At 38.7% G+C, this 23,675-nt stretch overlaps 2 protein-coding genes across 4 annotated transcripts in view; one reads left to right on the forward strand and one right to left on the reverse strand.

Annotated features, from left to right (window-relative positions):
* Positions 1–182: 182 nt before the first annotated feature.
* On the reverse strand, positions 183–17,782 carry LOC134674476 (uncharacterized). 3 transcript variants are annotated; one of them, XM_063532580.1, is made up of 6 exons: positions 17,318–17,782; positions 4,666–4,744; positions 2,581–2,835; positions 2,358–2,481; positions 1,554–2,068; positions 183–1,305 (listed from the first exon to the last, which is right to left on the reverse strand). In XM_063532580.1, exons 3-6 carry the CDS (start codon positions 2,743–2,745, stop codon positions 730–732), a joined length of 1,380 nt encoding a protein of 459 aa, XP_063388650.1. In that variant the 5' UTR covers positions 2,746–2,835; positions 4,666–4,744; positions 17,318–17,782; the 3' UTR covers positions 183–729. The 3 variants fall into 3 exon arrangements, with proteins under 3 accessions (XP_063388650.1, XP_063388641.1, XP_063388657.1); XM_063532571.1 differs by lacking the exon at positions 17,318–17,782 and adding an exon at positions 6,364–6,572; XM_063532587.1 differs by lacking the exon at positions 17,318–17,782 and adding an exon at positions 6,364–6,571 and having other exon boundaries at positions 2,593–2,835.
* Positions 17,783–19,696: 1,914 nt separating this feature from the next.
* Positions 19,697–23,675, forward strand: part of LOC134674537 (transmembrane and ubiquitin-like domain-containing protein 1) — a 28,277-nt gene continuing 24,298 nt past the window's right edge. The window contains exons 1-2 of the mRNA XM_063532644.1: positions 19,697–19,895; positions 22,743–22,930. Of these exons, the coding sequence (XP_063388714.1) occupies positions 22,753–22,930 (178 nt within the window). The 5' untranslated portion in view covers positions 19,697–19,895; positions 22,743–22,752. The remainder of the gene's footprint in view (positions 19,896–22,742; positions 22,931–23,675) is intronic.

A 23,675-nucleotide genomic window follows, 5' to 3' on the forward strand; every position in this document is an offset into this window, starting at 1 on the left:
TAACAACTGTCTACACGGTCCGGGACCGGCCAAGGCCACGCGGTCTGGGGGTTTGTCGGCGACCGTGTAGCAAGCCTTTTATAGTGGTTCATTCGTAAACATTCCTACAATAGCCGCAGATTTCGATGAATCTGCGATCTAACTGGGATTACGTAGAGGTATGTATATTTTTAAAAGACATGTTTCAATTCACAATCATAATATTTACTTTCATTGATAACATATAGAAAAAAACAAAACCATCACATTACCATGCAATATTTTAAAGAAGTAAGATTTTACGATTAGTATTCAATGTCGACAATTTACAACTCTATAGAGACCTAATTACACGACATTTTCAACTTATACAAGATATATTATATTTTACTTTTAATTTAATTCTAGCAAGATAAAATTATCAGTATACGAGACATTGTCGACATAAGATAAATGTAAGCTCTAAAGTAATTAAATCTTAAGTCTAAGAGTCAAATCTAGTTGTTTTTTTTTTTTTCATTTCCATGTTTTTATACAATCCAATGATTGCGAACATAACGACAATCACACATGCTATGTGCATGACACCAGTCCCATCCATTTTCACACGAGGTACATCGCACTAATAATTACTCGTTAATATATTAGTTGTACTGGCCAAGAGGCGTCACCCGTGCTGTGAGCGTGGCAGACTAGCGTATGTTTAGAGTGCAAGGCACTGGAGACGCGATCAGGTCGAGCGGGCCCAGATTATTTCTGCATGATCGACGTGAGCAGAGCATCCTTCAGCCTCTTGGCCATCTCCTCCAGGATGCCGGCCTGGACGCGGAGCTTCTTGTTCTTCTCCTCGAGCTCGTCGGCCTCCTGCTCCATCTGGAGTTCCTTCAGTTTCCTATGCATCCTGGATCGCTTGGACGCCTCGTTGTTTTTGTCCCTCAGTTCCCTGTACTTCATGTCCTGCGTGGACACGGAGGAGTTCTCGCTGCACGCGTTGGAGGCGACGCTGTCTCTCCGCTTGGGAGGGCGTCCTCTGCGGGCCCTCGTGAGCTGCTGCGACCCCTCGAGCGCCAAGATCATGTCCTTTATAGGTATGTTGGGCTTTCTCCTCTTGTATTTTCTGGGGGTGGTGCGCTCCTGATGTGGTGAATACTCCTCGTCGCTGTCCTCGCTGCGGCGGCGCCGCCGGGACACCCTGGCGGCAGCCTCCTCCTCGGAGTCGGGCTGAGGTTCGCTCTTGGGTGTGATGGGCTGGTAGTCCAGCGGAGCCGGCGTCGCTGCCAGTGGAGACAAGAATGTCTCCTGTGCCAGAGTTTGCTGCCGAGATTTCTGGGGACAAAGAAATTTAAATAATTAATAAAATTCATTTATATTTAAGTAACTGGCAAGAATAGATTGATTTGACGACTGATAGAAACAAGTAAAGCTCAAATATTTTGAGCAAATTTACTAAGTATTCTGTGAAAACGACGCTCCTATAGTATAGGCTCCTATTCAGTAATTACTATAGTTAAAGTCCCAATCAATGCAATGAGTAGTCTCCTCCTCCTCTTGAAGAACCGTAGTGACATACTTACCAAGACAGCGAGGGGGTGTTTCTCCTGCTCTAGTTGCTCGACGAAGGACAGCACCTCGGGCGTGCTGATGACGTGGCTGGCCAGCGCGGGCCGCGCCGCCACGTCCAGCGACAGGCCCGCGTGTTTCCGTGGAGCCACGATGTACTCTGTGATCACGTCGTCGCAGCGCTCCACCTCGCTCGGCGTCACCGACGCCATGTACTTCAGGTCCTGGGAGTCGTCATCGATGAAGGGCGTATCGTGTGTGAGGGGTTTAGTGTACGTGTCCCAGCCGGCCCACGGCTCCTGCTGGTCGATGACCACGGGCAGGCTGGCGATGTCGACGAACTGCTCGGTCTCCGGGAGGGCGAACATCGCGTCGACGCCCTCGGCCGGCGACAGCGGGTCCTTGGGCGTCGTGGTGTAGAAGCTCGCTTGCGCGGCGACGTTAGCGTCGAAGCTGTCCCAACCGGGGGACAGTGGTGTGTGTAGTGTGTCAGTGTTGAATGCCCTGTCTTCAATTTGTTTTGCTGAATCTGTGGAAAAAAAATGCTGTTAGAAAATACTTTAGATTAAGCACCACCTATTCTTTCAATCATATCAAGCATCGCTACATGTCATATACTCGTTAATTTTGTAATAAATTCGAAAACCTGGTCAACAGACTGATGAGGATTTTGTAACATGTAGATTATTATCAGGGATAGTTTTAGCCAATAATGCTTTAAAATGTCTCTTTACAGTGCTCCATGTGATTGTATTACTAACAGTGTTCGATACTTTAGTAAGAAATACGTAATCACGACGTGATGGAAAATATCTTACCAATGGTTTGTACTTGTTCTTCCTTGGCGGGATCGGAGCACCACCCAGCCAGTTCTTGGAAGAACTCGTAGTCCGTGTCGTGATACATATTGCTCTCGAACACTGGCTCCGGTTTCAGATACTCCTGAAAATTCAGTTTAACCACGTTAGCAAAAATCCTGGAGGTGAGCGGAGCTAAAAATAATCTTATAATACATAATAATTGATTATTTTAGGTACTCACGTGAGTACTCACCTCGGTGAAGCTGCAGTGCGGCTGGGGCGTTGCGGTTGGTCCGTCGGCGATTACTCCGTTCAGGCCGTTCTCCTGATTCTCTTTCTTTATGCGATCTATGTCTACCACTTTCAAAATACTTTGAGTCCTGTGACTCGTTTGCGAAAAAACCATATCTTTTGGTGTATAAATTGTTGTTTTGATATCCGAGATTGTCGGTGCCACTCGCACAGATGATCTTTTGACCAACCATTTTGAATAGAACTACAAACAAAAATGATACGACGTAACATAATGTGCACATCCGTATGAAGCCAGGTGGAAGAGGAGGGAGGGGGTGATGGAAAGATACATGAATATGCTTGATTTTTATTTATATGCAAGACATTGAAAATGAAAAATAAATAATGGATGTGTTTCAAGGAGATATTCAAAAGCTCGAAATCAAATAAGTATGTATCGGGGTAGAAGATGCAATAAGAAGTATTATAAGAAGTCGGACATATACATATATATATGATAATTAGAAGATAGAGAATAAAGAGCAAAGGTCTCTCGATGAGCATTCTGTTCCCCATACGACATTTATGATAATAATTAATGATGTGCTCAGTCACCGTGACTGGCAGAATAGAGGCATTACGTAACGTCACAAGAGACCTTGGCCACGACATCATAATGGGTAAATGCTTTGTGTAGTTTTTTTTGTATATTTTGGTTAACGCATAGATATAATTATATATTATGATTAATGATATATATTATACGTATAACATGAACGGAAGATTAAACCCTAGTTTCATTTGAATGGAAATATATTTTTAGTTTTTTTTTGTGATGTAGCGTAGGTACCTAGAGAGAATTTCCTGCAAGTAAAAAATGAGTGTAATTGGTCCCGGAAACTGCTATAAGCGAGGCCCGGCTTGCAACCGGGCCTGACTATATCCGCCCCTGTGTTAAACATAGAACTAGACTTAGCTAGAAAAACATGACTAAATTACTGTCTTTATACTAAAAGGGGAGACTGCTTCTACAAGCGAGACCCGGTGTATAACCGGGCCTGACTTTCAGACCCTGTTAGATTAACTTAACTAGACTTAGCTAGGGAATCGTAATTAGAATTATGAGTTATAATATAAAATAAACGTACGCTAACTATATTCTATAAAATTATGTATCAAGACGTAATATTTCTTAGAACTAGGGCGAAAAGGTACCTACGTTATCTTAACATTAATTAAATAAGTAATAAAGATAGGAATTTTAATGGTTTTTAAATGTTAATCCATTATTTGTTTTTCATTAATAGATCATTACGCAATAATGTTGTGTGGAAGCATTATTGGACTTGTTAACTGTTTAATTTGCGTCAACTCATCAACCTGTACTACACATTGTATTAAATGTTTTGTGCTCATGTTTAGCATCACAGGAGTATAGATAATTCAGAAAGCTCAATGAGTGTGTGTGTTTGTATGAATGTGTTATTTATGTGATGTATAAGACTACCTATATTTATTTTTGTTCAAATAGTTAAAATTTTAATTGTAACTGTTTACGGTATTCTTTTATAGTGTAATGTCAGACGTTGCGCGATGGTACCAGTAGACTTGAATATTTAAGAGCCAGGACATGGATGATCATGATGAGGAATGATATATGATATGATTAGAATTTAGAATTAGTCTCTACGCCCACTGCCAAAAAAAGATTCGAAAAATTTAGTTACATAATTATTTTGCACAAAAGAAACATTGAAGTTCAGTTCAAGTAGTGCACGTGATTTTGTTTCGAAATGACTAAAGACGTTTTATACTCAGAAAGTCATACAAGGCAAATTTATTGTAGGTAACTACGATTTAAATGCAAAGATTTTGATAACAATGTTTAATTTGCTATTTTTTATGAGGAGTCCTTTAGTTAGGTAATCAATTTTAAATGGAATCTTTAGTTAATGACTTTTACGTTCAAAAAAGTTCAGTGTACATTTGAATTTTCAGCTAGAATAGCTTCTGATGTTGACCCCGAGACGCATGGGCCGATGGGTTCTGTAACAGAAAGGGTTATGGAGGTTGCGCGAACGCGATTACTTACTTCTTCGAACTCTTCTTGAGCTCTTGTTGAAATTGTAACCCTTTAGGCTCCCAACCAAGTGACTGTCACGACAGTAGGCCTGTAACAACGAAAAAAATACACGTTAATACCTAAATATCATTGAACACGCAAACAAAATGGCGGCATCATAAATAGGAATTAATGGATTCCGATAAATTGGATCCAGTAGATCGGGGGTGTTGTAATAAGCTCACAAATTAATTAGTTGTAACCCTTGTATTGTTAATTACGAAATGGGTTAGGTATTACCAAGCCGTTCTATATCTTAAGGTATAGTCTTGCCACTCTTGCCTACGTCGCAATAAGTAAAACACCAATGTAGGTCAAGGTAAAAATAAGGCGATAAAGCCATAGGTAATCTATTTATATCATCATTATTTTAAAACAATCCCCTTAACATCCCATATTGTATGCAAGTATTTCAAAGTTAATAGGTGTATGTAGAGTCTACACATGTGCGAAGTAAATCGTTCATAAGTACAGTCAAGGAATTTAAATTCCGACCCATTTCGTACTTTGTCACAGTGACAACCGTATGAGGTCTCTAGCGGCTTTCATATTGATTGTCACTGTGACAAAGTACGAAATGGGTCGGAATTTAAATTCCTTGACTGTACCTATTTAGTATTTACGTCATTTTCTCGTGGTTTGCAGAGTTATTAAATAAGGAACAACATGCAGATTAAGTAAGGTTACAAGAACCGCCTTCACAAGGAAAACGATTGGAATTTCAATTATTGCTGCGTCGGGGGTTTCCCGTCTTCGTCCGCCCACTCACTCACGCACGCACGGTGCGTGGTAGGGGATTCGAGAGTAGGATCCTTATGTACCTATATACATTTCTTTCGGCAATTTTATTGTTTAATGATTGAATTCGGTACAAAACTTATAGATGTAGTTTCCAACTTCACTAGCTCAGGTAGCTAGGTTTGAAGAGGTACTGGTAATTCCTAAAGCTAAATCCTAGGTACCGGTACCGCCTAATATCTTGAATAAGTACCTAGTTCTAAAGCCCTAAAATCAAATGTACTTAATGTCAATAATTATAGAAAAAAATATTTTTACTAGGTCTTCTATCGATAGATCGATCGTCTATCTTATTAGGATTTCCTTTTGTTAAGTTCTGGTCCATTCATCAATACATAAGTAAATGCCTATAAAAGTCATGATAACTCAAAACTCAACCGATTACAGCCCCTCGACCCCGATTGAAATGTCAAAAGTTCCAAGAACGCAATTGTGAACAAATAAGTTTAATAATAGGTACCTACCTACATAAAACCTAATTACGATGTCAAATTATTAACAAAGTATTCGAATCAATAACTTAAGAATCGAAAATTCGAAATAATAATCAACTTGGAACTCTTGGAAGGTACAGATACAAGAGTCGAAATTTCTAGAATTGAAAGCTGGCGTATGTAGAGTAGAATGTGCCAAATGCCAATGCCAATTCGATTCCAAATAGACGGCGAGCGGTTCAAAACGAGGGGACGACACCGACAGGTTGAAACTTGTTCGCGGTACGTCGACGCAAGCTGCGGAAGGGGCTCAAGCTTACGTACTACGTATATGGCTCTTTTCCTTTCCCGAGTATAAATTATATAAAATTGTACCACCAAATTCCAAGTTGAATCGACTCACTTTGAAAAACAATATTGAAATAATTAAACTTACCTCGTTACGAACAAATAATGTAACGCCTCCAGTCGAGTAGAGCTCGTAGAACTTTTCTTTTCACAAAGAATTAAATTAATTGAAAGCCTTAACGTGTCTGTCTTATTAGCGTTAGCTAGCAAAGGCAATTGAACCGAGTGTATACGAAATCGGTATTAGCACAAATGCGGAGAGCAGTACGTGCGCTCCGTGAAGACTCCGAAAATGTTGTGCAATAACAACGTGCTCGTCGCAGATACAGTTTTCCTCTATCCCCACCATTCACAATTTCATTCTAAAAATAAATTTGCCGCTCCGCTATTGGTCGCTGGTAATGACGTCAACTGCGAGAGCCAATGAGATGGGGTTACAGTCACGAGACAGTACACCGTAGCGTAGCATATCGACTGGTATCATAGTGTGTGTGGGTGCGGAGCTATGCGCTGCCCTCCTAAGCAAAAGGACGTATATTCAATGAAAATTTAATGCAAATACCGCTTTTTAGCTATAGGACAGCGGTATGCATGTTGGATCCTGTTTTTCACCATTGCCCATGGGTTTTTAACTAACCGCTGTGCAAGAGAAATTATTGCTTTGGTCGGAACACTCGGAACATCTGCAGAGTGCAGAATGACTCATTTTCCTCAATGTTTGGAGCGAGCAAGAACATAATTATCCGTTTTCAGATCAGAGTAATTACGTACGACTCCTCATCGTGGCCCTGGTTGGTCAGAATTTTAAATAAGTAAATGGCGAATTAACTACTATCGATAACAGCAAGGGCCAAGTTCGTTAATAAATGCTAAATTTACTAGAAATAGTATTTTTATAGCGAGTTCCACCACTTCCACCACAATTCATTCTTGTCCGCCTTACACAAAAATGCACTGCCGAATGTCTTCCCACGAGACCTACGAAAACAACTCATTGCTCTGATGTAATGTAATGCATGTAATTAATGTTATTTTCCTTATTGCAATTCCAAGAAGAGGATGAGCGCCGTCGCTGTGCACAATAACAACCCAAAAATAACCAATAGGTAAATAGTCTCAACATTCACCACGGTCTGTCTTGACTTGACTGTCTTGTGATCTTTGTCTGGTTGCCACTTCGTCAAAACAGATGAAAAACATGTTGATATATACAGAGGTATTTATTAGCTTAATGTCGGGGATGAATCACCACATAGTTTAGATTTTGGACGTTTTTTTTTTACCTAAGTACTTTGCCCTCTCGCGCATGAGAGGAGGCCTGTGCCCAGCAGTGGGACGTTATTATTATTATAGCATCTTTATTTCCATAACTCTTACAAACTATTATTTTTTAGATTCGGTTTAAAATAACCGAACCGGTTCGGTTTTGCAAATTTTTCTCCTCTCTCCGTTTAGGTAAAGGGCCTCCTCCAATGATCTTTCCTAGCCTCCTCCTATTTCTTCCATAAATGTCTGTGTCTGGCATTGTACATCCAGTCTTTTCGTTTGGGACGTATATTTTTATTTTGGGCTGAATTATTTATTTTACTTTCAAGAACATCCCGCTCATATGTATCATGTGTAGGCCTATCCGCCTCTAATAAGATTTGCAATGTGAATAAGTATTTTTGTTTCTGAAGCCTGTTTTGTGTCCCACGGCTGATTTCCTTGTCTGAGAAATGTCACATATAGAGATTATAGCGCAGAAAGGAGGCATGAAAATAAGATTATCAAAAATACTATTTGGTTAGTTTCATTGATAAATTTATACTGATGATGATGATGGTATCCTGTTATCCCTCATCAGGGACATAGGGCTCTCAGAAGGGATTTCCATTTTTCACGGTCCAGCGCGGCCTCCTCCAGCTCCCCCCAGCCGAGGCCAACTGGTGCAGCCTCTTTTTCCACTGTGCGACCTTATCCCCTTTATCCGGGAATTTTCTGAGCCAGCCCTTGCTTGGATAGGTGTTTGTTTAGCCTTCGTAAAACATGTCATATCCAGCGCCATTTCCGCAGAAGTATATCCTTAGCTAAAGGGTTTTGTCCAATCAATTCCCATAATTTAATATTGGAGATGGTCCGTGGCCAGTAGACTCCTGCGATTCGGCGCAAACACTTGTTTACAAACACCTGGACTACCTGGAGTCTATGTAATGTCATGTTTGACGGGCCATATCTATGTCTCCTGAAAACCCTTAGCTTTGTGCGGCGAGTTATGACTGTGGAAGTCCATACGGGTTTCAATTGCGCATATGCGGCGCGGGCTAGGGGGTCCATAACGCTTCCCAAATTTGACCACTTCACTAAGTTGCAAGTGGTGGAGAGATGGAGGATAGGCTCCCAAATTAGGAACACTATAAAAATACGAGTACTTACAATTAATACAATGAACATATAAATTGGCTGTACTTTGCCTTGAAGCAATGCAAGGTCAGTTGTTTTTCTAGAATGATTCACAGCTAAACACAGCTCGAACTAAACATAGTATGACATCAACGATAAGGTTGTTCAACTCTAGTACGCCGATTACGAGATGTATTATAAAATTCGTCTCTCTCTTTCTCTCTCTCTCTCTCTCTGTATTTGTTTTGCCATTGGTGTTTAGCACTATTATCTATCTAGTATCTAGCAGTAAAACTACCTTTACCTTGACTATTAAACTCACAATCTCAATCTGATATAGTGGAATTGGCACTATCATTTTCATGTCAATGTAAATTATCTCAATTTTTTCAGAGCCTGGAACTCAGCAAATTCATATATCGGGAAGCCGGTGGACAAAGATTTTCACGAAGATTCACACGTCCTAGAAGTTAACTAGCTAGAAGCTAGCTGAAACCGGAAAAATGTACTCGACCGTCGCACCTGGTGAGAGATATCGTGTCGTGTATGTAATCTAGTGTAGTATGTACAATGTACATGTACATTGTACATCGTACATCCTACACGATACAGTGGAAGCCACCCATTGGGGCCCCGTACCTGTCTGAAGTGCAACACGCTGTACCACGGCATCATGATGACTAGGCATTTACTGCGACATGTTATGTACTCGAGAGCTCTGGTAACGTCACTCAGGAAAATTTCAATATAAAGGTACACGTTTTTAATGCTGTCGAGTGTAATGTTATCGGGGACTTTAAATATGTAGCTTTCTTCTACGTTATGTTATGTGCCATTTAAAGAATTAATTTTGCATATGTCGACTGGATTCGGTAGAGCATGCGATTTTATCAAAGTTGAGGTCGTCTTCGACGATAAGATAGATGAAGGCGTCAATAATCAATACGGACAGCAGTAGTACATATTAGGCTAGGCTAAAGCTTAGGTAAGTTGATAGTGAAAATAATTAAAGGCTACTTGTTTTGCTTACAAAAGTATAACTAGAAATCTGTGGGCGGCAGAAGTACCCACCCACAAGTTAAATTTATGAAGAGCAACATAGATCTTGGAAAATCAAAAGTCGAAGTCTAACATCGTGAGGTCCGGTACCTTAAGAATAATTAACAGCGAGGATCAGGTTTTCTCCAAACTTTGTTGCGAATTCTTTCACCAATTTCACATTTCAACCATCACAAAGGATATGCGGATTAATACAGACTCGGCTTCGTAATGTTTTTGCCTGCCAATAAGAAAAAACGACAAAACGGCATACGGTAGGCGTATGTAATGAGGTGGATTGAAACCCATGGAAGACAATTGTGCGGAAATGTTGAACTTATTGAAAATCTGGGCTAATAACATTAACCGAAGGCCGACGCAATTTTTTACATACCGAGTGTTTGAGTGTCACACATTTAAGGTCAATGCCCGTCAGTATCTGATTGCGTATTAACACTTACGCTAATGAAGATACACTAGCTAGTATGCAAGGCCTGTTCACTTCCTAAGAAAGTTATGTCCCCAAATAATTGCGCATGTGTGCGCCTGAAGCTTCTATGTGTGCGTTGGCCTCCGAGAAAAAGTTGCGAGTAATAAAAATAAAAACATTTTTCTACAGCAACATTGCTCCCAACTCTGATTTAAATTATCACGAATTTTATACATAATTAATCATAAAACGGGACTCAAAATGCTTAAAACTTAATTACACGCGATTAAGTTTTATAATGAATATTTGCTTTGTTTGAGCGTTATATATATTATTATAAGATTTATGAGTAATTTGCCATTTATAGTGGAAATAGTTTAATTTGAAACCTCAAACAGCTCGGCCTAGATCTATGACAAAGAATTTTATCTGTGCTTTTCGCTCTTGCAAAAATGGCCGCTCAAGCTAGTTCGCTTTCCTTTACAATAAAACTGAAAATTAGTTATTGTGTCGATTCACGGTATAAATGTGTGTGAAAAGTAATAATACAATGCGTCTTTTCATAAAATCAAAGTTTTATTGCATAATCATCCACCATAATAAAAAAATATATTTGTCAATGACTCTGTCCAACTGCTGTGGTTAAAGTTCATAACGAACATTTTATTTATTAAATCTTTAAATAATAAATACAACGTAGCGGTACAACCACTTAAGACTGTAAGTCTGTACCTACATAGATTACAGCAATGCACATAGAAAATGTGTTAAATGCGGAGCAATGGCTGTTGAAGCAGCCAGAGTGAAATTTATACAGCTTTAGTGGGTTCAGAAGGAACCGAGTCATAACGCATCTGGAAAGCGTATTAATTAACCGTGAAGAAATGTATGAATACAAGTTAGAAATCTGTGTAAAATGCCGTGTGTAAAGTGTAGTGTATCTGTTTGTAAAGTGTAATAGGTAGGTATGCCTAATGTTATTTGTATAATACTGAAAACTTTGTGAATGCGCTTTATTAATGTCTATTTTTATTAAGTTGTCAGGGTTTAATTTTCAGTGTATATTTCTATATGTAAAACAATACAATGTTATAAACATAAATATGCCTTTTATTTAAATCAATAGATAATACCACAAACAAGGGGTAATATTTGCATCTTTCATATATTTCGTGATATGAAGATAACAAATATGTTTATCAACATAATTACTATATACCTATAATACCAATACCCGCCAGGCTAAACCGGTTGTTAACTTTAGTTCCATTGGTACACATCGAGGGCGCCAGTAGTATAAACGTATAAACGGTTGGGGACATTTTTTTGTATGGAGTTACCGTTCTTCTCCTAGTGAGTATTGGGTAGGTAAAGTTTTTTGAAGATAGGCAAATTATATTTTTTCCCGATAGTATTCATTATAGCGATCACGGAAATGCAGCTCTTTTATTTTTATATCATTTTATTGATTAAATATAATTTTTTAAATGATCGATATGACGTTTGTGAGGTGAAATGGCAGACTCGATTAATTAATTCCTTGGCGCGTAGTAAATGGGACGAGATAGAAAAAAAATCGATGTCAACTGTCAGTGTCACTTAGCTCTCATTCCCGAAAAATAACGGACAAGCCTCATGTTACCTTGCGAATTGCTATTAATGTTATCATTGAGATTTTCGGCGACCTCAGCACGACCCACGGACTTCTGATTCCCCACGACATCTGCGCGTATTTGGACAAAGATTGAATTTACTTTCGATAACTTGGCACTGCATAAATTATTGGACAACGTTTTCTTCCCCACCCCTACACGACGGCCCCTACGCTGACCCTTGGACAGAGTTTTGCAAGAAAAATAAGCGAGTTCATACGAGATTGCGAGCAGATTCTACAAATTTGAAATTATTATCATAACAGTGATAAGCACAATGCCGTTGAATTAGAGGAGCAATGGCCGTACAGGAGTACGTATCCGTGAAATACATAGGTACAGAAAACTTTCTTCACTTGTGTTTTGATTTTTATTATTAAATTGCCATGAGCTGTTAAGTTCGTAAACAAGAAATCGGTCTAATTTTTTCTAACAATTTCTACCATCTGTTAGTTTTGTGTGGTTATCCTCATTTTATGAATGTTGTTCTTATTTTCAGGTGGATGTAAACATTCATTGGCGGTATTATACTGATGGCTAATTAGAACCATTGAGCCATGACATACTTCCTTGCAGTGTTATTCGGCTAAGCCTCGAGCATCCTGTGAATCTGAAGGATATAATTATTTCCATAAAAAAGAGCAATCGAATTAGGACCAAGATATCCCGAGAATCTAAAGACATTTTATAAAAAATGCAATAAAATGAAAATGGGAGACTCTCTTATTTTAACAATGTTACAAGATCATGACAATGTTATGGTCTATACTTATTAAAATTTTAAAACCAACATGTCTTTATCTTTGACTTGAAAATGTACAAATGATTTGGGTTAAGTTTTATGAAATGCAACTTATGCTAAAAATCTATTATTATTATATGTCAAATTATCGTGAACTCGATGTTGCTTAAGGCGTATCCAAATTAGTCAATTTTTCGCCAATCTGATTAAATTGCCCGATCGAATCGGGACGTACGGACGCAAACGCCAATTTGGCTCGCCGAATTCAACCGCCGATAATGACCAATAAAATGAGGTGCGGACACAAGAACACCAATTTGTGAGGCTAGTATTTTCGTTATGGGGCATTTTTTCAATTTAAATGGGTCTAATATCACCATAAATCTAAAATTGGAGATTGACGCCAATTTCATTTCTGATCAAATCGACCGATTTGATCAGTCCCGTCTGGATACCGCTTTAGCACCGCGAAAGGGCGCTGCGCAGTGCGCGCGGATTGACGCATGCGCGTACCGTATGCTTTGTATCTATGGTAATATAATTTTAAAAAATATGCAAATAAAAGGCGGCAAAGTTTATTCGTTGTGCAATACTCAATAAGTTACCGCTTGTTATTTTAATACTCGTAATAAACAAAATGAGTTCAAGTGACGAAAACGACTTGGAATAGACGGCATGCACCGCCTCATTTTAAAGCAGAAGCAAACTTAATAATGAATAACTAGCTTCCTGCTAAGTCCTGGGACAAATACAACAGGACTTACGACATGCTCATGCTGTGGAAGGACACAAGAAGGACAGCCAAAACGCAAGAAACACCTACTCTGAAAGTGGTTTTTAGCGTATTTCTGTGACCAAGTGAAAACTAAAAAGCCATCTACATTTAATATAAACTAAGAATATGCGTTGTTTTTTTAATTGTATTCGCGTCACTTTACCCCTATTAAATACGCTTTACTAAATTGAATTTGTTTTATTTCCTCACATAATTTGAGAATAGTGCTTACTATGTATACCTCAATGGAAGCAAAAATGTGGTATTTTTGCGAGTTGATACACTTGCTACTTGTGTACAGTGGCAAATGTATTAAACCCGCAATCAACACTAATCAATATGTAAACAGGCCCCAACGTGAAGCACATTTACCCTACAGACATACTTATCCATATTGACCATATTTGAACCTCTCAACTCTCTTCAAGGGCACGCCACACAGCGTGATTCTATATACTGTTGTAATGTTAATGCTTAAGGATAATAATTTGTGGATTTTAAAATAAAACGAAACGAAATTTACTGGATTTATATTATATTATTTTGGATTTATATTATAAGTTTTCTAAAGTACAGTCGCCATCAGATATATTGGTGCAGCTAGGGTGCTCATAAATATCTGAACACGCCTCTATTATCAGGGCGTGCGTGTTCAGATATTGTGAACACCTTGCCGAGCCCATATATAATAGCCAATAACGACCTAGTTATTAACACTATTACAATCTTAATCATTATGTATGTATAATACAACAATCACGTTTATATAGTCCTCACAAACGTATAAGTTACCATTTTGGCCAATATATCTTCAAAGCTTGGCACCGAATCGCTGTTAAAGACTTTGGTGTGCTCAAATACGCTGAATTTGGAAAGTAACGTCTGTACTTCCTACAAGACGGTACGACGCACTTTGAGTTCATCTCTGTAATATTCTATTTCCATTCGAACGTTTCCGGGATCGTCTCCATCTATTGTGTTGATACTGAGATCCAAAATGACTCGTGTAGCAGTCCAAGAGTCGTGGTGGAGGTGTTAATGAAAATGTTCTCCAAGAAGCAGTGCCAAGTAGTCGAAAGCAATCGTTATCATTATCAAAATATCCGTGTTGATCGTGCTAGGGACGTTAAAAATACTTATTCTAGAAATCACACCGACATCCAACTACAAGAAAACACAAATGTTTCGTCCGACCATTATTTTCCAATTATTTGCAAGTTATTTTCCAAGAATGACACTGACAGTTGACATCGATTTTTTTTCTATCTCGTCCCATTTACTACGCGCCAAGGAATTAATTACTCGAGTCTGCCATTTCACCTCACAAACGTCATATCGATAATTTAAAAAATTATATTTAATCAATAAAATGATATAAAAATAAAAGAGCTGCATTTCCGTGATCGCTATAATGAATACTATCGGGAAAAAATATAATTTGCCTATCTTCAAAAAACTTTACCTACCCAATTATATTCTTTGCTAGTATGCTAGCTAGAATAAAGGCGAGATCAGAGTGTAGTTATGAAGTCGCAGAGGTTATAAGACTTTATAAGCGATACAGGTCATACAGAACTCGATCACCCTTTATCCTTTTTTAGGGTTCCGTACCCAAAGGGTAAAACGGGACCCTATTACTAAGACTTCGCTGTCCGTTCGTCCGTCTGTCTGTCACCAGGCTGTATCTCACGAACTGTGATAGCTAGACAGTTGAAATTTTCACAGATGATGTATTTCTGTTGCCGCTATAACAACAAATACTAAAAACAGAATAAAATAAAGATTTAAGTGGGGCTCCCATACAGCAAACGTGATTTTTGACCAAAGTTAAGCAACGTCGGGCGTGGTCAGTACTTGGATGGGTGACCGTTTTCTTTTTGCATTTTTTTTCCGTTTTTTTTTTTGCTTTATGGTACGGAACCCATTGTGCGCGAGTCCGACTCGCACTTGCCCGGTTTTTGCACAAACTTGCAGGTATAAGCAGTCAAGCCGCACACATTACCTATATATCAGTTTCGTGTTCATGTATCTAATTTACTACTCACTATATTTGTTCACGGAAGCGGTGCGTTTTATCATCACAAGCACTGGAAAAAAAGACTGCAAACAATTTATTAGGTACCGTCAGTACCGTGGACGTTAAGTCGATGACGTTCACGATATTCCATTACCGTCCAGGGTAAAATCGTTATTCCCTCTTTTAAGGGGTTATTACATCCAAGGACGTCGCCAGGGGGTAGCAGCCCTACAGATAAATGTATGACCCTCCCAAGGAGGAAAGGAGAGGACCTTCATAGAGAGGGCATATCAACATCAACTTCGGCAAGCAGGTTTCGGCATAAAAATCTTGTTTTGGCCGAAGGTTCGGTTGCGGCCAAAAAACTGCCGAACATTTTGTATTTTATTTTATTCGGGATGCTTACTGCTTAATTATACTAGGTTAATAGACTTATCTACTACCTTCACCGATTTATCGCGTCCTGAGGTCGTGAGAGTCGTGACACTCGTGTGACAGTAAAACGTGCCGTTGCCGTAAAAATCCACAATAAAATATAAACATTGTATTAGTTAATTAGGTACTAACATTAGGAACGTAAGTCTACTAACAAATCTGTATGAGTGAGTCCATAGTTGCTCGAAATAAATATTTTTCATTTCATTTCATAAACTGTTTAAAAGGAATGGAATTCCTTGCCGGCGTCTATATTTCCGTGTTCTTATAACCCGGCAATCTTCAAATCAAGAGTGAACAGGCACCTTCTGGGCGAGCTCGCTCCATCGTAGGCCACGTCTACGCCTCGGCTAGTCTGTGGCCATCAGTAAGCCCATTCATAATAAAAAAAAAGCACCCAATAATGCAATAATCAAAATCCTGTTTGTGAAAAGTTATCCAAGAGCTTCTGAAGTGAAGTTAGTATCGTGAACGTAATGGCTCCTCTTCACGTTGGGCCAACACCAACGCCAACGAGGGATGCAGCCATGCGGTAGAATGAGATAGCAATATCACTTGCTCCCTCTAACGCATAAATGCGTCCCTCGTTGGCGTTGGCGTTGGCCCAACGTGAAGAGGAGCCATAAAATGCACGAAATTAATGAACGATCGAACTCTGGGCAATAACCGCGAAAATCGAAGTTCGCAAATTGCGGGGATTTTTCTCTGTCACTGTAATTACGCCTTCATTGTAGTAAAAGAGAAAGATCCCCGCAATTTGCGAATTTCGGTTTTCGCGGTAGCCGCTCTGAATGTCATGTCACTATGTACTTCTAATGCCGGCTACATACGTAACGATAAATCGTTGCGATAAAACTGTGCAGTCCGACTGTGCAGATAAATCGAACCGTGTGTATGACAAATCGTTGTCGATTATCGTAACTGTTTGTCATACACACGGTTTGATTTATCTGCACAGTCGGACTGCACAGTTTTATCGCAACGATTTATCGTTACGTATGTAGCCAGCATAACAGTTCTAACTTTAGGTAGGGTAATGTGACCTAATATCGGCCACGTAAGCGTTTTTCTGACTTTAACCGCTAATAATGTCGTTGTCTATCTACCGTATCGTATGGCATAACACCTTTGCGCTCGGCGAGCGACTGACGAGTAGTGACGAGTCAATTGTGCACCGATCATGGTAATTTTTGCACAGCGTATGCGTTATAAAATAAGGTATAAACCTTATTTTATAACGCATACGCTTTCGTATCAAAAAATCCGTGTAGTTTTGGACATAAATTAATTAAAAGTTATTCAACGATTAATGCCGGTGCCTGCATGGTATTATTAGGCGGGTAGCTGGAATTAGGGCACTTTACCCTATAATACGCTAGACTAGTCTAGAAGGTGGGTGGGGCGCTTGTGGGGTGGCTGCTGTCTGGACGGGGCGTTTGTGGGGTGGCTGCTGTCTGGACGAGGCGGAGTGGGGTGGGTGGGTGGGGTGAGACGAGACGAAGAGGTCAAATCAAAAGGCAAAGTCGCAGAACACACAGAATAAAAGCGGGAGTTTTAAACTAAGTACTTACATCTTGATATGTCTTCTAAAAATGCTGGTCTTAAACTTCTTCGACTTCTCCTTTCGCAAACAAATATTTCTACACACAGTGCCCTGCATCAACTGGGGCATGGGATGGTTATACAACGCGCTGGCCAAACTCTTGGGTTTTCGGGAGTACACGTAGCTCATGATACCTTCTCTACAACCTCGTCTTCTTTACTTTTAGATTTATTTCTTTATTTGCAACGAAAAAACACTGGCGGAGGTCTTATAACTTCTGTTAATAAGACCGGAATGAAAATAAAATAAACGAATGTAACAGCCAGAATCACGAAAATAAACGCCGCTTACAGAAGAAAACTAAAATAGCTTCTCAAAAATCAGTTTTGATTTTTCTTTTCTTGATTCATAAACTATTGCGAGTGTAAACAATACAATTTATAAATTAAATCGCGTATGTAACAGATAACCAGAATCACGTACAACTTTGACAACGAGTGTGTCAGGAATGACGACTGGCTGCGGCACGTTGAGATGAGAGAACCTCGAACCGGGGCGGCTGATGGGCTGATGCAATAGTAACGTTCCGTTCTACATCTTTAATCTTTATGTAATTCTAGATGTTACTAGAAAGGTTCTCGTAAACATGATATAAGTAAGTTATATACATATTGGTATAATGTATTCTTATTTACTACTATGTTACTAAATATTTTAGCTATATACGAAAATGTTAGGACATAAAAAATGCTATCTAAAAATAACGAGTAGCATATACCTACAAAGTCCTCTGCGTAGAAAGGTAAAAGAATAACTTGGTGCGTTCCTGTAGTCACGAATTGCGCTAATTTTAATAATGTTTACAAATTGAAGACATTATTATTGATTCTCTACATACGTTAGATAAGTCATAAATTACAATGACAATGTTTCTTTACCGTACTTGAAAAACTCTTTGCAAAGATTTCCTGAATGTTGGATTGTTTTTCCATTGTTTTTCAGTATTTGATGACGTCATAAACTCCACGAATCCGGTTTTCTGTCTCTTTCTAACGAGTAGATATAGTCATGCCATTTCTTTTTCTGATGTTTGGTTGTGTAATTTAATAATAATAAACAATATATTACACCTACAGAGAGCTACAAACGCTTGTATGGTAATTTTATTTCAAAACGTGTTTGTGTTATTGCTTTAAAAAAATATTAAAATTGTAAAATCACATATAGGAGAACGTATAAGATGATGCAACTTATTACAACATTGAATGAGAATATTGAACTTTTGATTGAACCTAAAAAGGGTGTAGGTACCTACATATATGGTCAATTTACTTGGAATACTTGGATCACTTCGGTCTTGCTTGCAACAGTTATTTAAGAGTTTTGGAACCTTTCTCTTTAAAAGGGCCTCGCCCTCGAGAATCAGTGGCCTATTTTATAAAGCTACAAGTTACAATTTACAAGCGGAAGTCTCTTTTTAACGCTATGTGTTAGAACGAGACTTCCGCTTGTAAATTGTAACTTGTAGCTTTATAAAATATGCCACAGGAGGATAGGACGGGTATTCAAGTTGTCAATGAGGATTCCGGGCTCCGAGAATGCAACTGCAACCGGGAAAACCAAAGATACGAAGGAGACTCGTAATTAAGTATGTAATGTAATAACGACCAACATAAATACTACTTGCTAGAAATAGCATATGCTATATGCTATGCCTTTAGCATACACGTGGATCTCATGGATCTGTGGACTCATAATGTAATGAATAAATAAATAATATTCTAGGAAAAAATAATTTAAAATACTTACATACAAGATATTTATAGTTGATCAAGCAGATCTTGTCAGTAGAAAAAGGCGGCAAATTTGAAAAATGTAGGCGCGATGGGATATCGTCTCATAGAAAATTTGAATTTCGCGCCTTTTTCTACTGACAAGATTTGCTTGACCATCTATATGTATACAGTGGTACCAGTAAACGAAATGGCTTGAATCTAAAATAGGCCCCCGAGGGCTCTGAGCCATTGTACCAAGGATGCTGGCGGCATATTCTTGAATTAGACCTACGCAGACCACACGCAGTGCAAGTATTATTTTTCGTGATATTTTCATAGAAATATGATGTTTAAAATAACACTAGCATTATGATCTTTGCAGATTTATAGATGGTCAAGCAAATCTTGTCAGTAGAAAAAGGCGATATCCCTTCGCACCTACATTTTTCAAATTTGCCGCCTTTTTCTACTGACAAGATCTGCTTGGCCAACTATATCTTGGTCTCATTATTGACTGACAAGTTGTGGTTGCCAGACTATATTTCGTAATCTTAACAGTGTTAACTGTTAAAAAATATAATATTTTTTTGCGTCTAGTAATTCCTTTACATAAATGTCAACGGATCTGTCAATCTCCCCCAGAATCTGTCACTCTGTGGCATTGTTATTTATATTATTTCCGTCGTATCTCAATTGCAAATTACTTGTTTAGCATTATTTCGTTCTAGTTTTTTGTTAATATGATACAAGTGATCGTGCTCGGTGCATGGGTGTTGCATTTCTCGTAGTGTATTCCGATCCATTCGGTCCTTAAGCTGATACTGCAAACAGGTAAGCAATGGTGATTTGTGATCTCTCAGCTGTGTCAAGATGTCGCGTTATTATTGATGTTATCTCATCTAGATGTATTTTGGAACATATGTTCATCGTTAACAGCATAGCGGTACATAAGTTTGTGGTAAAAACTATGGGAAATGACAGTAGGATAACCACTTGGATGACCTTGAGTAAATTACGGCCTAGGAAAGTTTATCTAGGTATAGACAGACCTTATGTCCATAGATAGATTTAGATCTGAGGTTTGCGACTTAGCCTACTAGCCTTGGGCTTTAATCATTAACTTGTACATGTGTATTTTGCATTATGGATTGAAGAATTGAAGATTCTGCTGGTTGTTTGAATTGTATAGACTAGTTGCCAAACATGGTGTTAGGGCAACTTCGTGAAGCAATTGGATATTTAAAATATAGCTAGGGAACAAATTAAGCAATTTTATTAAATATTTTGGTTTGTGTTATTTTTACCCAATGTCTCCGGACAAAAATTCTAAATATAGTTTGTGATGCCAGAATGCGGTTACTAACTCTTACATTTATAAAATATTAATATGACATTTCAAAGTGAGGAGCCTCGTCATAGATATATTCCATCAAAACATGTTGGACACTTGGGGTGGTATTGTGAGACGGAGATTTTGAGTTCTTCCCTTCACACCCGTTACCGCCAAATTGCTACCACTGGGAACTGTTTGGATTTTTTTCACATCTGTTATCACTAGGCAATATAACATTATTTCATTCATTACATTATGCTAAACTACTATCATCTTCTTACTCACTTCTGATAAACACACACTTGTCAAAATCCTATCAATATTTGGTATATGTATATATGTATATTCTTCATATGCTATAGTACTTTTTACCTGTTAATAGAACTTAAATGCGAAATTTAACCCTTGTCATGTATCTGCCAGCAAAATGCACATATTTATTATAGGCCAAGCAATAAGAAGTTATAGAGGGAAATGCTAGGAACACAATTTTTGACTCCGTAGCTTTTATTGGACTAGTTAGGAGGTGAACATATCAAAAGTCCCCGGCCGTAGCCCTGGTGCTGGGGGGTAGAGGGGGGAAAGAAGGTCTCGTTTTTCGGTTTTTCACTTATATCTTGGAAACTTTGCGTCTTAGCGCCATGACTACTAAGGCAAACCAAAAGCTGATAAAATTTGTTACAAGTTTTATTCAGTCAAGTTTTTCGATATCTTGAATAGTTTTTGAGATATCCGCTCTTGAAAGTTTATATAGGGCTTTCAATTTTATCTTGATATCTACATTAGTGAAGCTCTTAGGCCGTGTTTAGTATCATTTTCGTATAAATCGGGGGTGCTGAATTTATTTTTGGTATCACATTGACACCATTCCTAAGAAAAAACATATAAACTTTAAACAAATAACTTTTTTTTTTAATTCCTCTTCACGCTTAAACCGCTCAACCGATTTAATTGAAATTTGGTATACAGATATTTCGAGTCCCAAGACAGGACATAAGATACTTTTTATCTTAATAATCATCCTTTAAAGTTGTGAAATGGAGTATGGGGGAAATTCAACTTCGTCGACGAAACTGAATTCCTGACGTTAATACTGCTTAAGGTAAGGTTTGAAGTCATGTTTGGTATCATTTTCATCTAAATCACAGATGTATACCATCCTAAATTTCATCTAAACCGGTTCAGCGGTTATTGACTCCCCATACAAACTTCCACCCCACTTTTCACACCCTCAAAAGATGTTTTTGGTTATAAAAACTATCTTATGTTCTGTGTAGAGACTGAAACTATTTCTATACCAAATTTCAACGAAATTAGTTCAGCGGTTTGAGCGTGAAGAGGGATTTAAAAAAATATGTTTTTTTTAATTTTGGTTTTACTTCGGAATAGTGTCAATGTGATACCATAAATGAATTCAGCACCCCCAATTTATACGAAAATGATACCAAACATGGCCTAACAGCTTCACTGATGTAGATATCAAGATAAAATTAAAATCCCTAAATAAACTTTCAAAAGCGGGTATCTCAAAAACTATTCAAGATATCGAAAAACTTGACTGGATAAAACTTGTAACTAATTTTATCAGCTTTCGGTTTGTCTTAGTAGTCATGTCGCTAAGACGCAAAGTTTCCAAGCTATCACTGAAAAACCGAAAAATTCGACCTTCTTACCCCCCTCTACCCCCCAGCACCGGGGCTACAGCCGGGGACTTTTGATATGTTCACCTCCTAACTAGTCCAAACAAAGTTACGGAGTCAAAAATTGTGTTCCTAGCATTTCCCTCTACAACGTTTTTTGAGCATTCATTTCCTGACCTATTAGAAGATGGCATCTTTTGAAACTGAATTTATTGCCATCACAAATCATAAAATTACTTGTTTAGCTCACAAAACATTACACCTATTCATTCTAGAGCAGATTGCTATAACCCAGAATTAAATTTATGGACTTTAATTTTCGTCTTCTCTTCTCTTAGTTAGTTAAGCTCCTAAGACACGATTTATGTGTATTAAAAATATTACACTGCATAGTCAAGTGTAAAAATATGGGTGCACAGTGCACACATGATACTCAAACATATGTCCCATAGTTCTTATGTCAGCGAATTAAGGGACTATGGGACATATTTTTGAGTAAATTAATACGCACCCATATTTTTACACTTGACTGTACACCCTTTCAATCTAATTAGAAGCATTGATAAACGATATTCATCCCAATTTACTATAAAACAAGCTTCAAACATAAAATTGGATTTATTTTATGGTTGGACTTAGGAAGTTAAAAGACTCTTAAAGTCCAGATTAAATTAATTTAAACTAATATAATTGACATGTTTGCAGATCACCGAGGATGACATTGATAGAAGGCGTGGGGGATGAAGTGGTCCAATTCATGGCCGCGCTGGCGGTGGTGGGCGTCGGCATGCTGGCGTGGTGGTCCACCAACGCCCGGCCGGACCGCTACCGAACCGTGCTGGTCATGCGGTCGCGCGCACATCCTGTCACAGTCAGCATTCGGCCTAGCCCCAGTAAGTACCACCTTATCACGCAAAATAGGTGCAAGTCGACGAGTTGCGGAAAATCGCCCGAACTACAATACAATACAAGTAGTGAAGTGCTGGTCCACCAACGCTCGACTGGGCCATGCTGGTAATGTGGTTGCACACCCCGAAACAGTCAGCATACGGCCTAGCCCCGGTAAGTACAATAGGTATTGTGTGAACGTGCTGGGGGTCCACCAACGCTCGACCGGACCGTGCTGGTCATGCGGTCGCATCATAATATTCATAATCAGCACATGCTTCAATGTAGTAGCTAATTCATAGAAGCTTCTAAAATCTATATTTTAGTTAACTCGGACATTGGCTTGCGCGGCAGCCGCGCGCAATGCATACCGGGCTGGCTCGCGAGCCAACTCGATGGATACCGGGCTGGCTCGCGAGCCAACTCGATGGCTCGCGCGGCAGCTCGGTATCCATTGCGCGCGGCTGCCGCGCAAGCCGATGTAAGATGGTTTGCCGCGCGATATGGAGACGGGGCTTACGGTTATCGTCGACATCCTTTATCTACCTTCCTTACTATGACAATGTTATACAAATATACCTAGTTGAAAGAAAATGATCTCATCTCATGATCATTGATACTATACATATTTATCTAGCACATTTTAACATTGATTCACGGCTTATTTATTATGTTAGACCATCATTATAATTATTTTATAATCTCTACCTAAATTCGCATTTTGCTGATAATTTTATCATTTATTGACTT

The sequence above is a fragment of the Cydia fagiglandana genome, chromosome 2 (assembly GCF_963556715.1).
Source record: "Cydia fagiglandana chromosome 2, ilCydFagi1.1, whole genome shotgun sequence".
In the NCBI taxonomy this organism is placed as follows: domain Eukaryota; kingdom Metazoa; phylum Arthropoda; class Insecta; order Lepidoptera; family Tortricidae; genus Cydia; species Cydia fagiglandana.